The following is a 15,609-nucleotide window of genomic DNA, read 5'->3' on the forward strand; positions in this document are numbered from 1 at the left end:
ATTGAGCAGATACTGCACCTCGCGGTCCAGGGCCGCCATCTTGGCCTCGATGTCTTTCGAGAGCAACACGGGCTTCTCTGTGGTGGGAAGCTTGGCCTGCTCGGCCACGGTTGTGTTCTTCCAGGCCTGTGGGCGAGGTCAGGACAGGCTTGGAGCCAGCAGATGCCTCTGTCCCGGATGAAACACACCCCAACCAACCTCTGGCTCTTCCCCTCAGACCTCAAATCACTGCCCGTCACTGTCAGCCCCCGAAGCAAACAGATACCTCAGGATGGCATCTGAGGCTCTCCACAAGGGAGTGCCAAACTGCCTATTTCTGGTTTCCATCCTATTTCTATGGACTAACCACAGTTGAACCTCTTATTTTTCTCCTTATTTCAACCGCTTTGGTGCTCTGGTTCAAAAAACAGCCCCCACATCCAGAACAGCTTCTGCATCTCACGACAGGTCATTCTGAGCTCCCCAAACCCTGCCCCAATTTCTGCATGCAGTTCAAGCCCCAGCTCCTCAGAGCAGCTCTCTCTGATCCCGCAGGGATGGGCTCCACTACCCCTCTAATCGACGACTCATGCCTATGACCCTGGTCTGGGACTGATCAGACGTGATCCCAAATGCAGCCATCTTTTGCCTTTCCAATGAGCTGCCAAGCCAGGAGGCAATGACTGCTGAGTCTCCATTTCTCCGCATCTCCCCTGCTGCCAAGGATGGCCCACCTTGCCAGGTAAGTCTCCAATTAAGTATTTATATGGGGATTACCCAGGTCTCATTGATGATTTTCTCTAACGTTGTCATCTCCACTTCAGTGAAGATCTGGTCCATCTCTGGGATGAGCCGGGCCCCCCTGCAGTCAGAGAGGAGACCGTCAGCCCAGGAAGGACAGGGGTGGGACTGAGTGGGGAAGAAGAGCAGAGGGGCTGCTCACTTGAGGAACATGCTGGAATGATTGAGGAGATTATCCAGGGCAGACAGCCGTTCGGGCCACTTCTTGCGCTCTTCCACCCGAAAAAAGAGCCCGTGGCACAGCTTCCGTAGTTCAGCCAACTTCTCCTTCAACATCTGACGGACGTGGGGGTGGGAGAGGGCAGAGGGGTTAGGGGACGACAGCCTTGCATCCTTCTTTATGACCTCACACCCCAGCTCTCTTTCCTTTCCCCATCCTGCCCACCACATCCTGGGAGCCCTCTCACCGCTGTGGTGGCCCCAAAGCCCTCATCCTCCAGCCAAGTGGACGTGGCACTGAGCTTCCCAGAGATGTCCTCACGCTGCTCCTCGGTCGACACTTCCTGGTACTCGGGCTGGTACAGCTTGTCCTGGGGAGGTGCACAGAGCGCGAGTGTGCAGCAGGCCCTCGGGGCAAGGCTCTTGGGGCAGGACCCTCCTCCCCGACCCCATCCCTTGTCCTGAGGCAGGCCTGTGTCCCAGCCCACCAACCTGAGTCTCAAAGATGAAGGCTTCCAAGCTGTTGGCTGCTTTCTCCCGTTCCTGCTTCTGCAGGTCCCGGAGTGTCAGGTCCTGGAGTCTGTGGCCGAGGGGCAGCAGGAGTGAGGGGTGCTGCTCCATAGCCTGCGCCCACCCTCCGCACGCTTGCAGCCTTTACTCACTTCTGGGCCGAGCGGGCCAGCTGGTCCTCGGGCAAGTCAGGCAGGTCCAGGACGACCAGCTCCACTCCGATCTCCTCCACCATCCTCTGCTTCCGGGCTGGTTTCTGCTTCTTTTCTTCCTCCGGGGCTGGAGGGGCACCCTCAGACCCCGCCTCTCCCTTCTCGCTTGGCTTCTGTGGGGAAGAGACGAGGGTGTGAGGGAAAGCATGATCAGCCCTCCTGTCCTCCACGGGTGGGGATGGCTCTGGGGACAGGAAGCACGGCAGGTGCCTGTCCCGTCAGCCTCGGGGTCCAAGCCGACTTCACTCTGCCGAGAGCTCACCTGGGCCTCGGGCTTGTCCCCGCCGTCTTTCTCTGCAGCCTTTTCTCCTTCAGGGGCTGCAGCCCCCTTAGCCTCAGGGGGTGGGGGCGAAGAGGTGTCCTCCGCTGGGGCCTCAGCTTCCTCCTTGAGCTCTGCTTGCTCTCCAGGCTCGTCCTTGCTCCCCTCAGCAGGCCCTTCCTCCTCCTCCTGGAAACAAACAGACACACCCTCTGAGGAGTCACCAGCAGGGCCCATGGATCAGGACTGGCTCTGCTTTGAAGGGCTCACTGCCTATGACATAGCTTGAGGGAGACAGAGGACCACTGTGTGGAAATGGGCAATGGGCGTCTGGACTGAGGCAGTCTAGCTGGACAAAGGAAAAGTGTCTGGAGGTGACGGTGAGCCTTGGGATGGCTTAGAATCCAGAGAAGGGTTTGGTGAACCCAGCTCGGGCTAAGGGGAAAGAAAGAAAGATTCAGTTGTGTCCAACTCTTTGCGACCCCATGGACTGTAGAAACCAGGCTCCTCTGTCCATGTAATTCTTCAGGCAAGAATACTAGAGTGGGTTGCCATTCCCTTCTCCACAGGCTAAGAGGAGGCGGGGCCTATCATATCCTGAAAAGCTGGGATCAACACCCCAACCCCCAGTCTCTGCTGCTGCCGCCTGGTCCCATGCACTGTCCTACACGCTCCCCTGGCTCCACCCTGGCCTTACCTGGACTGTGTCAGTACCATTTTCTTTAGTATCTGGTGTGCTGCCACCTCCAAACAGGCTGGAGATGGTGTTGCCAAGTTCTAGAAAGAGGAAAACCCAAAGACTTAAAGAGCGCCACAGAAGTGACTCCACCCCCAACCCTAAGGGGGAGGCCTGCCCACCTCCCTGGAAGGCACACAAGGACACTCTCTCACACACGTGCACACACTCATCTTACTGGTCAGAGTAGATTCCTCTTCTGGGCTGTCCTCCACCAGCGTCTCAAACACAGACTCCACCTGACAACATGGATCCGAGGTGAAGACAAGCACATGCTAACCCACCTTTTCTCCACAAACATCCTGCCTGGCGGGTCACTGTTTAGGCACAATCATGTGACTTCCAGCTGTGCTAGCCTGTCCTCTCCCCTGCCTCCTCCAAGGGCTTCTGGATGGAGTCTCCTCCACCCCTGGTTGATTACAAGCCCTTTGAGAGGGGACTGGAGCTTCCCCCTCCTCACCCTCACACTCCTCCACTCAACAGAATGGGCCATGGTTGTCCACAGTATGTTCTAAAAGATACAAATCCCATGAACTGTTGTTAATAAGCAGGTTTCTCAGCCATCCTAGACCCTGAAAATTACAACGTCAGTGAGCATTCACAGGCTCTGAGATGGCCCACACCAGATCCCTTGTTTAGCTCAAGATTTATCCAACTCCCAGACCCACTTTATTGACCATGTTTGAACACTACAAGGAACCGCTGTTGAAGAGGCTGGTGGTGCCTGGGCCCCGCCTGGCACAGGGGGGCTCCTGCTCTCACCCTGTCCAGGCTGAGCACACCACTCTCGTCCAGGTTGAAGTGAGCCTTGATGCCCTTGGACTCATAGTCGGGATACTTCTTGAAGCTCTCTCCCACACCTTTTAGCTTCACTGTGGTCAGATTCTGGGAGCCAAATACCCTGGGTGGGGAGGAGAAACCCATTCAGGGGAGCCTGCAAGCCTGCCTCCAAGCTCTAGTCTACACAGCCTCTGGGTATGAGACATGGGGCCCTCCCCGAGGACACCCTCAAGATGGAAGCACCTCCCAGAGGAGAAGCTCAGCCCAAACCCAAGCCCAAGCCCACAGGCTGCTTCCCCTGTGTCACCCGCAGACCCCATCCCTCCCTCCCTGGAGTCCCCATCTGGCCCCACCCCCTCACCGAAGATCCTCAGGCCCCAGGAAGCCCAGGTCACCATAGTTGATGTGGAAGTTGAAGTCATGGCTGTAGCGGTTAAAGGTGATGACTTTGCGTTGAGGGTAGGGTCCCATGCGGGAGAAGAGGACGCGCTTATTGTGCTTCAGGCTGCGGACCCCAGTCTCCTCCTCCACCTCCCTCGTGAACTCCACCTACATGGCAGGAGAAGGGAGGCCCGGTGGAGAAGCACAGCAGGGTCTGGGGTGGGGAATGCCGATGGCAGGAAGACAGAGGGATAGGCTTGAGCAGACAGTGGAGATGACCCTGGGAGAGGTATGGGGAGCCTTCCACCCAGCACACAGGCTTACTCACCAGGATGGGGTAGATCACTGCATCCCGGATGACGAAAGGCTTCACCTTGAAGGCTTTGCTGAGCGCGGCCGCCTGGTACACAGCCCCCATAGCAGCGGCTTCGTCGGCATTGATGTTCTTCCCCAGCTCCTCCCTGTGAACATCCCAAGGCTCAGGACCATCCATCTGCAGCCTGGCCTGGCCCCCCTCCCCTCAGCCCTCCTGCTGCTCAGGCCCCACACTCACTTGCCCACAGCCTTCAGCAGCACCTCCTGCACTTTGGGGACACGAGTGGCCCCGCCCACCAGGATCACCTGCTCAATCTCATCCTGTAGGGGGAGAAAGCGGGGGATGGGTTGGCTCCAAGGTCACCCTCCTCCTCAGCACAGACTCTTCTCTGACTTCTTCCCTCCTCCCTGCCACCTCTTCACTTTCCATCCCGTCTGCCTCCCCGCCACACCCACCCCGATGACCCTGCCTCACCAGTTTCATCTCTGCACTCTGCAGCGCCTGCTGCACGGGCCCAGGGACCCGCTCAAACAAGTCTGCACACAACTCTTCAAACTCCACTCGAGTCACCTTTGCCTTGAAATCCACATCGTCCATCAGGCCCTCGATCTGGGAAAGGAACAGGAAGGTCAGAGCACTCACCCAGGTCCTGCTCTCTGGGTTGGTGGGTCAGATACCAAGGGGACAGGATACTGGGAGGCAGGCAGGAAGCATGGGAACAAGTGATGGGCCACCCCGAAATCGAGCTCAGGGTGGTGGGGTCCTCCATCCTCTGGTGGGGGGCGGGAAATCTTTGCCCTCAAGCAGCCACGTGTGAGCACCTGGGCCATGTGATCAGCATTGGCGCTCAGAACGGTCTTCAGTCGATTGGCCTCACGCAGCAGCTTGGCCATGGCACGAGGGTTCTCTCGCACGTCCTTTGCTCTCTGACCCTTGCGCTGCTCATTGAAAAGCCTGGCCAGGTGCTCACGCAGGCGGAGCTCCATCTCCAGGCCCCCCAGGGTACGGTCAAACCTGTGCAGGAAAGGGAAGAGGGACAAGTGTGAGGAACACACGGGGTCCCTTCATCCACACAGGAACCTGGCTCTCACCCACACGGCTAACACCTCTCAGCCATAGTCCATCTGGCCATTTATTCAACTGTAACTACTATGCATCAAATTATGTATTTGTCTCTGGAAATACAATTGTAAGAAGGAAAAAAAAAGACAAGGTCCCTGTTATCAAACAGTTTATAATCGAGCAATTAACCACACTGTGAAATTTTAGCAATCCTCTGTATTATAACAGAGAGACAGATAATGCCACTAGAACATAGATAAGTGAAATTTCAGCTATTTAGAGATGTCTGGGAAAGTTCTGTGAAGAAGTGATGCTGGAGCTGAAACTTGAAGATGAGCTGGAGTTAATGAGGTGAAGAAGAGAGGAAAGAACATTCTAGGCAAAGGGTGAGGTGTGAGAAAACAAGAGTGTATAAGTTCAATGGAGGGCAAAGATGGCTGGAGTTCAGGGTCAGAGCCAAGCTGGAGTTGTCATACAGGTGGCTTTATAAGCCAAGACAAAGGTGTGGAGCCACTGAAGGGTTTCTAAAGAAATGAGATACAGACAGGTTTGAAAAGAACCCTCTAGCTGAATGTGGAGAAAGAACTGGAGGGAGGCCACACTGGCAGCAGTGAGATATGCTATTCTGCAGGTGAGAGGTGACAGCAGTTCAGACTAATACGGAAGCCGTAAAGGTGGACAGAAAAGAATGGGTTCATGAAATAACATAACATCAGCAACAAGGAAAGCAAAGATGCCAAGAACAAAGAAATAGTTGAAGCTAACATTCCTCATACGGCCTATGGCCTTATGGATTTCCTCAGAAGCAGCTTGGGACATTCATTGCCCTCAACCTTCCCAAACTGTCTCCCCGCATCTCCATCTACCTCGTGCTCTTTGGGAGAGGTATCCTACAAAGACTGATGCTTTAGCCAGGAGAGTATTCCTGCAGGGAGCAGGAAAGAGAGGCAGCTGACCCTCCAAGAAGAAACCCGGACCCAACGGCAGCTCAGCAAGCAGCCCTCCTCGCAGCACCCACTTACCCCACACCCCGGATCTGCAGCTGCGGCTGGATCCCCGCATCCTTAGTCTTCACTGTCTGGTAGGTCACGATGGTGCACACAGTGCTGCCTGAGCCCATGTCATAGAACATGATATTCTGCAGAGACATCGAGGCCACTGTCACAGGAACCTAACACAACTCCAGGGTGCCTGCCTGCCTGCCTCCAAAGGGCTGCACCGACTCGAATGAAAGCCAAACAGCTCAGCAAAAGGAGCTGAGAGGGGGCTGTTGCCGCATTTGTCAAGAGCCAGCATGCAAATAAGATGCAAAACAAGCCAAGTGGCTTCCATCATCAGACTCAGCCACCCTGCCAGGCCGGTCGGCAGCTCCCCCCCCGGCTCACCTGGGCAGTGCTGTTGATATCTTTCCTGCGGAAGACACCATAGCTGAGGGCTGTGGCGGTGTTGTCATTGATGAGCTGCAGCACCTTGAGGCCAGCCATTCGCGCAGCCTGCAGCACGGCTCGGCGCTCAGCCTGGTTGAAGAAGGCTGGCACAGTGATCACTGCATCCTTGATGGGCTGCTCTACAGAGGAAAACAGAACAGGGTTCCCACCAGCTCCACACCTTAGATGGGGGTTTCTCAGTCTCAGCACAGCTGACATTCTGGGCTAGATAGTACTTTTTCTTTCTTGGCCGCACCACATGGCACATGGGATCTTCATTCCCCAACCAGGGATTGAATCTGTGCGCCTGCAGTGGAAGCTCAGGGTCTTAACCACTAAACCACCAGGAAAGTCCCTGGGCCAGATAATTCTTTGTTTTGGGCGGCAGAGGTGTGCAGTCTAGGACGTTTGGCAGCACCCGTGGCTTCTACTCAGTAGATGGCAGTGGCTGCAGCTCCCCAGTTGTGACAACCAAAAATGTCATCAGATGTTACTAAATGTTCCTGGGGACTCAGACCTGCCTTCATTTGAGTCTCCAGGGAAGGTGGCTTCCACTGGCCCCACCTTGGCCACCCACCTGCAAAATCTTCAGCCAGAGACCGGGAGTAGTTGAGAAGCATGCTGAGGACCTCCTCTGGCGAGAACTGCAGCTGCCTGGGGGAGGGGAGATGGTTAGCGGCGAGGAAAGCCTGGCATCCACACAAGGACAGTGGTGAACACATGTTGACGGGGATCCCACCAGGCCCCGTGAGCCCACCTTCTCCAGCAGGGCACTCACGGGCTGATTTGGAAGTACACAGTCTGCCTCTGCGGGTCGAAGCCCAGCTCATGCTCGGGGAAACGAGCTTTGTAAAGGGCTACATGGGGGTTATTCTCCTGCTTCCCCAGGAGGTGCTGGAAGTAACGCAGCGTTGCCTTTGGGTTCTTGATGGCCTGAGAAGAGGTAAAGAAAGAGCAGAGTGTTAAGACTCCCAAACCTGCCATCACCTACCTACCTCGGAGATCGATCAGGGAGCAGACTCTGGAGTCCGCCATTGCCTCTCCTCTGCCCACTGCTTTGGGAAGGGGGTGGGCTGTGAGCTCACCATGCTGGCTGCACTGTCGCCAAAGAATCGTTCATTTTCTTTCAGGGTCACAGTCACTGGGGTTTTCCTCCGGGACTCCCTGAGGAAAAGAGACACTGGGGCCATGTGCCTATGGCACGGCGTGTTCTCAGGAGCCTTAACACCCCCACGTACATACAACACCCCACAATCATGCAGACACAAAGCGTGTTGAGGCCACTACCAAGAACACACTTGGGCCTGGGGTGCGGACCCTCTTTTCCCCACCCGACCCTGGGGCCGCCCTCACTTGTTCAAGACAATCTCCATGGGTACTCCAGGTTTGACGATGGCCACCTTCATAGACTCGCTGCCCAGGTCCACAGACATCACTGCCAGTGTGTCTGAAGGGGAAACAGATCTGTCAATTAGCCCCTCTTTCCCCGCCTTCTACCGCTTTCCATGGAGAAGGTAAGACAGCAGCAGACAAAACAAAAACGTCTGGGTCTGGCAACCTAAGAGCGGAAAGGTTTCCCATTCACCAGTCTCATTACCCCTGCCCGCCACATATCATCCATCATTCACTCATTTATATTTCTTTTGACGCCTCTGCTGGGGTACATACCACTCAGTGCCAACAGGTCTGCCAAGAGCACAGTCATCAAGGCCCAACAGGCTAGCCTCCTCGGCCTCTGCCTTCTGACTGTGGCTGCCATTGTGTCCCTAGGAGAGAAGAAAAACAACACTTGTAACTGGATGCCCTGAGTGAAGGAGGCAGAACCTCATCCAGAACACAGAAGCTTTAAAATTCATACCTACTCCATCCTCATCCAGGGCAGGACAGGGTACATCCCCCCCCTTCCCTTCTAATGAGAACCAAGCACTCTCACCATCTTCAGAAATGACCACGGGAAGGCCCAGGTGAACCACCGGGGATCCAAGCCTTTGGCCACCACATCCCGAAACAGTGATGGTAACAGGCCAGGAGGAAGGAGACCAAGGCCTTCCGCCCACTGTACAGGCAGCTCGACGGGCGCACCCCAGCACTGTCCCTGCTGTCACACACCTGGGGTGCCGCCAGGGATCCCCGCTCAGGACTAGACTACCTCCCTACACCTGGAGCTCCCCCACTGGCGGGGAAAGCCTGGCCGGGCCTGAACGGGAACCGAGAGAGGGTGACGCTGGAGGAGGCAGGGATGGAAGAAGGGCACGTCTCGTCCTCAGCATCCCTTCGGGTTGTCCCGCCCGCTCCCCTTCTCCATCCCATCCCGGCCCCGCTGTCTACACACAGCCACTGTGCCTGGAACGATAAGGTTCCGCGCCGAGAAGGCAGCCAGTATTCCGAATTCACCTAAGCCTTACCGGCCAAAGGCGGCGGCTCCTACTCCCGGAAACGGGTCCCAGCCCACCTCTAAGGCATGAGACCACCCCAGGGACCGAGCTGCGGGGCCAAGCGTACCGGCGTCCGCGCGGCCCTCACACCCGCTACTGACCCGCCCCCGGAGCTAGCACGTTGCCTCCTCTTAGGGGTGGCCGGTTCCCATCGCCATCCCCACCCCTGCTACCTCTTGCCTCCGCTCCCGTGGCCCCAGCTCTGGGACAAACGCAGCTCCGAACAAACCCACGAGGCCAGCAGCGCGCCCCCCAAATCCGCGCCCTCCACAACTCCCCTCTGCTTGCAAACTGTTACATTAGCCACCAACCTCTCCGCGGCGTCTCGCGCACCAGCCGGCCCCGGACGCGGCGTGCGCTCATTGGAGCCTCCGCTGCCCGGCCCTGCGCCGCGGGCCTGGCCCCGCCCCCCACTGCCGCGGCGCGCGTCCCCATTGGGCCACGTTCTAGGCCCACCCCCTCCTCCGTCTCCGGCCGCCGCCGCGAAGGCGAAGGAGAGGCCAGTCCATCAGTTGGAGGAAAACCGCCGATGCCCGCCTCCGATTGGTCCACGTCACGCGCGGCCCAGCGTCCATCCCGGTGCGCTCACGGGACCTTTCCGGCCGCGGCGCTGAAGGTCTGATTCGGTGCCTGGAGCGAGTCGGCAAACGGGCGGCCCAGCACTCGGGCCTCTTCTGGTCATCTGGGATCCCCGTCCGAGGAGCACGCATCCTTGCATCCCCGAGGCAGCCACGCGGAAGAGGTGCTAGCTTGCTGGTCGGTATTGAACTGCCCTAGGCTTTGGCTGGAAATCAGAGAATGACTTCTTAGTCCACCTCAACCCCCGCTTTCTTTCTTTGCGGAAACTAAAGCCACCAAGAGAGATGTTCGCTGATGAGTCGGAGATAACGCTTGTATTAGTGGCAGAAGTTGGCCTGGACTCTTTACTCCAGTTTGAGAAAGAACATGCCGAACTGCAAATCCCTGACACAAAAGCCGCTTTTGTGAGGCTCTAATTGGTTAAGCACAGATGCACCACCTCCTGTTTCTCTTCCATTATGCCTGTTTACTTTCTGAATTAAAGCACCTCGGAAAGGTTTCTGGTGCTCTTAACTCCCCTCTCTGTACTTCACAAGCCCATAGAAATCTGCATGGTCGTGAGAGCACACTTTCTTTTTCCAGTTTTACTGACATCAGCGCACTTTTCTTAAATATGGTATCACTGCTTCCTCTCATGAAATCGTTGCCTAGCCTCCCTTTACAGAAGGTTCTTGTGAAGGCCCTGGCTATGATAGCCCAGGAAATCTTATCTAGTCCTTTCCCTACAGTTTTTTATAATGCTTAGGGCTGTTACAGAATCCAAGCTTTGTCTACTAGCCAATAGTTGGACGACAAACTGATTCAGGCAAACACTAGGCTTTATTCGGAAAACCTGGCTACCAAGAAGATGGCAGGCTTGCACCCTAGAGTACCATCTGATTGGGGTCTGAATGTCAGTTTCTTTTATAGAACAGAGAGGAGGAGGTGGTGTGGAAGTAAAGTAAAAAGGCCATAAATCCTGCAAAATAGGCATCAGGGAAGGGATGTGTTAATTTTTTCTTTCCTGTAACCATTCACAGGTGGGCAGGGTCAGATGTATCAGTAGGAACTGAATAAAGGCACTTTAACATTCAGGCAGGGGGGCAGGTTCCCCTAGCCAGGTCATTATATATTTGTACAGTTGTAGACAGCATCCTTTTAGTGACTAAGTGACGAAACGCAAAGGTTAAAGTAAACAGATCCAGCTGGGTTCAGATTTGAGTCTGGTGTCTGCTTAGAAGATCAACCTACTGGCAGTATCAAGGAGAGGTCTGTTTTCCTTCCTTTTAAGAATAGTTCAGTCTTCAGGTAGTAGAGAAATTGGTAGAAATAGAAATTCGCTTGAAACTAACACAGTTTAATTACACAAATAATATACAAATGTAATCTTGTAAAAAGTTCTAATACGCCAGATAAAGTTAAATCTCTTTGATAATATCCACAATCTCTAGAGTTATCTGCTGTTATTAGATGTGTAACATTCTAGGCCTTTTCCTCTATTTACATACATGTATGCATCTTGAAACATGTAGCTGCTGTCTTTTTTAAATGGTAAAATGTTATACAATTAGCTTGTTTGCAACTTGCTTTTTTTTTCCTTGGGTTAAAATAAATCATGGTGTATTTTCCATGTATTTTCCAGCATACAGATTCACCTTGTTTACTGCTATTGAACATTCCATAGCATGGGAGTTGTTTAATCATACTGATGAACATAGAAGTTGTCATTTCAATGCCACAGAGAAAGATTTTGCTTATTTTCTAAGCCCATTGTGGTGCGCAGGCTTAGTTGCCCAGTGGCACGTGGGATTTAGTTCCCCAACCAGGGACTGAACCTGTGTCCCCTGCACTGGAAGGCAGATTCCTAACCACTGGGCCACCAGCAAAGTCCCCAAGATTTTGTTTCTCAATAACTGACTCTACTTTTGACCACCTATTCAGTGGGGTGAAAGTGAAGTCGCTCAGTTGTGTCTGACTCTTTGTGAGCCCATGGACTGCAGCCTACCAGGCTCCTCCGTCCATGGGATTTTCCAGGCAACAGTACTGGAATGGGCTGCCATTTCCTTCTCCAATTCAGTAGGGTTGATTCTTTCAAACAGAATATGCACTTTAACATTTATTGGCCCTGTGCTGCATGCAAGCATTGTGCTAGGTGTTGGGATTCCAGAGATGGGGATGACCTTTCCTTCAAAGGTCAATCTGTTGGGAAACAAGTATGTTCACAGTTTTGCACACTTGTTAAAAACCTATTGAATGATTTTCAGTTCAGTTGCTCAGTCGTGTCCAACTCTTTGCAATCCCATGGACTGCAGCACGCCAGGCTTCTCTGTCCATCACCAATTCCCGGAGCTTGCTCAAACTCATGTCCATTGAGTCGGTGATGCCATCCATCTCATCCTCTGTTGTCCCCTTCTCCTGTCTTCAAAGTTTCCCAGCATCAGGGTCTTTTCCAATGAGTCAGTTCTTCGCATCATGTGGCCAAAGTGTTGGAGCTTCAGCTGGAGCATCAGTCTTTCCAGTGAATATTCAGAACAAACTTCCCATAGGATTGACTGGTTGGATCTCTTTGCAGTCCAAGGGACTCTCAAGAGTCTTCTCCAACACCACAGTTCAAAAGCATCAATTCTTTGGCGCTCAGCTTTCTTTTATAGTCCAACTCTCATATCTATCAGAAGAACCATAGCTTTGACTAGACGGACCTTTGTTGGCAGAGTAATGTCTCTGTTTTTTAATATGCTATCTAGGTTGGTCCTAACTTTTCTTCCAAGGAGCAAGCATCTTTTAATTTCATGGCTGCAGTCACCATCTGCAGTGATTTTGGAGCCCCCCAAAATAAAGTCTTATCACTGTTTCCCCATCTATTTGCCATGAAGTAATGAGACCCGATGCCATGATCTTAAGTTTTTTGAATGCTGAGTTTTAAGCCAGTTTTTTCACCCTCATAAAGAGGCTCTTTAGTTCTTTGCTTTCTGCCATAAGGGTGGTGTCATCTGCATATCTGAGTTTATTGATATCTCTCTGGGTGGGCTTCCCTTGTAGCTCAGCTGGTAAAGAATCGACCTACAATGCAGGAGACCTAGGTTCGATCCCTGGGTTGGGAAGATACCCTGGAGAAGGGAAAAGCTGCCCACTTCAGTATTCTAGCCTGGAGAATTCCATGGACTATGTAGATCATGGGGTTGCAAACAGTCTGACATGACTGAGCAACTTTCACTTTACTTCTTTCTCCCAACAACCTTGATTCCATCTTGTGCTTTATCCAGCCCAGCATTTCGCATGATGTGCTCTGCATATAAGTTAAACAAGCAAAGTGACAATATACAGCCTTGACGTACTCCTTTCCCAATTTGGAACCAATCCATTGTTCCATATCTGGTTCTAACTGTTGCTTCTTGACCTGCATACAGATTTCTCAGAAGGCAGGTAAGGTGGTCTGGTATTCCCATCTGTTTAAGAATTTTCCACAGACTTTTGTGATCACTGGATGGCTTTACTGGGAGAGTAAGAAAGTCTGCCCTGCTCCTTATGTGAGCTCCCACTCGCAGAATATCCTTGGTGGGAGCACAGTCTGCAGCAGCTGTGCTTCTCAACCTGGGTGTCTGTCCCCCCCCGGGAGGGGCAGCAGGTGCAATTGCTCTGGGGAGTCATCTGTTTTGTTCTCTGACCAGATTGAAGTTTCACAAGAGCAAGGTGTAAAACAGTAGGAAAATTTTAATGTAGAACATCTGACTTAGATGAAACAGGACAGCTGCTTCCCTGGTGGCTCAGACCATAAAGCATCCACCTGCAATGCAGGAGACCTAGGTTCGATCCCTGAGTTGGGAAGATCCCCTGGAGGAGGGCATGGCAACCCACTCCAGTATTCTTGCCTGGAGAATCCCCATGGACAGAGGAGCCTGGCGGGCTACAGTCCATTGGGTCGCAAAGAGTCGGGTACGACTGACTGATTAAGCACAGCACAGCACAAGACAGCTGAATCTACTAGTTCTGCTCCAGAACAACCTGTAATAACGTTTGAGGACTACCTCCCCTCCCCTACACTATGCAGAAGCCCAAGGGAGAAAGCTGCCATCTCACAGAACATGAGTAAAATGAACACCTAAGTCAGAGCACATGCATACATTATAAACCATGCATACATTATATAACCATGTCACGGGCTGAGGCCAATGTCAATTATGGTGAACATCCTGGTCCAGAATTTAAAATGTGTTGTCACCCAGTTACCCCATTCTTAGGTATATATCTATTTGAACATATTCATGTGGAGACTTTGTTCACTGAGACTTTGTAACAGCTTAATTCAAAATGCACTAAAATGGAATACTGCTCCAATGCCCAGCAATAACTGTATAGATAGGGAATTCCCTGGCAGTCCAGTGGTTAGGCCTTGGTGCTGTCACTGGTGGGGCCACAAGTTCGATCCTTTGGGGGAACTAAGATCCTGAGTGCCATGTGAAGTTGTTAAAAAAAAAAAGTTGGATCAAATAAATAGTGGTAGATTCACACAATGGAATTCTATAGAGCAACTGGTCTCTTACATTCAACTGCTTAAATAAATCCCACACAGTATTCAGTGAAAGCAGACAGAAACCAGAGAGCACACAGTTTATGACTTCACTTGGATAAAGTTTAAAAACAGGCAAAATTAAATTCTAGTCATAGAAGTTGGGATGGTACTTACCCTTTCACAGTAAGGAGAGGGCATAAGGCTGGCTTTGGGGATGGTAGTTGCAATGGCTTTGTGAAAATTGAGTGGATTGTAGTATGTACATTTAATCTGTTTGCATGTTACACTTCAATAATAATTTCAGAAATTATTTTGTATGTGTCACACAAAAGACTAGATGGTTTATTTACTGTAACTTTAGGCAGGAGAAGCACCAGGGTAAGTTTTTTTTCCTACTTTTATAGCAATATTTTTAGAACTACAGAAGAAGTGTCTGTTGTGTAGCTCTCCTAGCCCTCAGTTTCAACATCTTTCAAAGAGGCATGCAGGTACATGTCTCACAGGTCATATCAAAAAGTGCCTGTGGGGCTCCTGGGTACAAGGGCTTTGTGTCCCAATTTCTTTGATTGTAGGAAACAGCCTTCATTCAGCCTCCATCACTTCCCCTGAGTTCCAGTAGGCAGATTCAAGCAGTTGTTAACTAGGGAAGGGATGGGATGTGAGACCAGGGAGAAACAAACAAGTCAAGAGCAGTCTTGGGGCAAGGTCCTGTTTCCCCATCAATGGATACACACAACAGTATCTTTGAGTTATTTTTGCAGATACTGAAACCCCTTCCAGGTGACAGAAGTTGACATGGTTAATGATGGTATACTGCCCACAAGCTTGTAGACCTCAGATTAGTTGACCTGAAGGTTAATTATGCTAATTTCTCTTTGCATCACCATGAACCCATCAGAAGAATGTCAACAAGCTGATCACGCCCTCTTTGAACAATTACTATAAAACTCACTGTCCAAGTGGAGACATACAACTTTGAGGGTATTAGCCCACTGTGGCCCCCTTTGCTTGGCAAACTAATAAAGCTATCCTTTTCCACTTCACTCAAACTGAGATTTGATTCAGCACCTGTGTACAGAGAAGCTGAACTTTCGGCATCACAGGGTTGGTGTCAAAATTAAAGAAGGAGGTAAAGTGCTTCACACAGTGCTAGGAAATCCTAAGCACTAAATATACATTAGTTAGCTTTTTTTCTTTTCAGTCTAGAGAAATAAAACTAAAAGATATGCAGTATTGCAGTGCTAAAAGCTTGGTTAAGTGCTTTACCAAATTCATGACGAAGGTTCCTCTTGCAGGCCAGATTTTCACAATCAATAATCAGCTAATTGCTCCTTTCTCCTGTTTTATGGTTGCCTTAAAGCCCTGCGCTCTCTTATACTGTAAGACCTCTGAGTTTTATTAGGTTGACCTTTTTGTTCCTAAAGTGGAAACTGCTGCTAGCCTTTATAGGGGCTAAGAGGAAAAAAAACACTTTACAGTAGTTA

The 15,609-nt window shown here is 51.8% G+C and overlaps 1 protein-coding gene across 1 annotated transcript in view; it reads right to left on the minus strand.

Moving 5' to 3' along the window:
- The window catches only part of HYOU1 (hypoxia up-regulated 1), an 11,593-nt gene extending 2,231 nt beyond the window's left edge, over positions 1 to 9,362 (minus strand). The window contains exons 1-23 of the mRNA XM_010830651.1: positions 9,231 to 9,362; positions 8,291 to 8,388; positions 7,976 to 8,069; positions 7,708 to 7,786; positions 7,401 to 7,555; positions 7,200 to 7,276; positions 6,581 to 6,762; positions 6,218 to 6,333; positions 4,955 to 5,147; positions 4,608 to 4,742; positions 4,371 to 4,453; positions 4,146 to 4,278; positions 3,798 to 3,985; positions 3,419 to 3,557; positions 2,835 to 2,895; positions 2,618 to 2,697; positions 1,924 to 2,109; positions 1,602 to 1,774; positions 1,432 to 1,519; positions 1,188 to 1,310; positions 923 to 1,056; positions 757 to 841; positions 1 to 126 (exon numbers count right to left, since the gene is read on the minus strand). Of these exons, the coding sequence (XP_010828953.1) occupies positions 1 to 126; positions 757 to 841; positions 923 to 1,056; positions 1,188 to 1,310; positions 1,432 to 1,519; positions 1,602 to 1,774; positions 1,924 to 2,109; positions 2,618 to 2,697; positions 2,835 to 2,895; positions 3,419 to 3,557; positions 3,798 to 3,985; positions 4,146 to 4,278; positions 4,371 to 4,453; positions 4,608 to 4,742; positions 4,955 to 5,147; positions 6,218 to 6,333; positions 6,581 to 6,762; positions 7,200 to 7,276; positions 7,401 to 7,555; positions 7,708 to 7,786; positions 7,976 to 8,069; positions 8,291 to 8,381 (2,721 nt within the window). The 5' untranslated portion in view covers positions 8,382 to 8,388; positions 9,231 to 9,362. The remainder of the gene's footprint in view (positions 127 to 756; positions 842 to 922; positions 1,057 to 1,187; positions 1,311 to 1,431; positions 1,520 to 1,601; positions 1,775 to 1,923; positions 2,110 to 2,617; positions 2,698 to 2,834; positions 2,896 to 3,418; positions 3,558 to 3,797; positions 3,986 to 4,145; positions 4,279 to 4,370; positions 4,454 to 4,607; positions 4,743 to 4,954; positions 5,148 to 6,217; positions 6,334 to 6,580; positions 6,763 to 7,199; positions 7,277 to 7,400; positions 7,556 to 7,707; positions 7,787 to 7,975; positions 8,070 to 8,290; positions 8,389 to 9,230) is intronic.
- Between the last annotated feature and the right edge of the window lie 6,247 nt (positions 9,363 to 15,609).

The sequence above is a fragment of the Bison bison genome, unplaced genomic scaffold, assembly GCF_000754665.1.
Source record: "Bison bison bison isolate TAMUID 2011002044 unplaced genomic scaffold, Bison_UMD1.0 scf7180017864518, whole genome shotgun sequence".
Taxonomy (NCBI): Eukaryota; Metazoa; Chordata; class Mammalia; order Artiodactyla; family Bovidae; genus Bison; species Bison bison.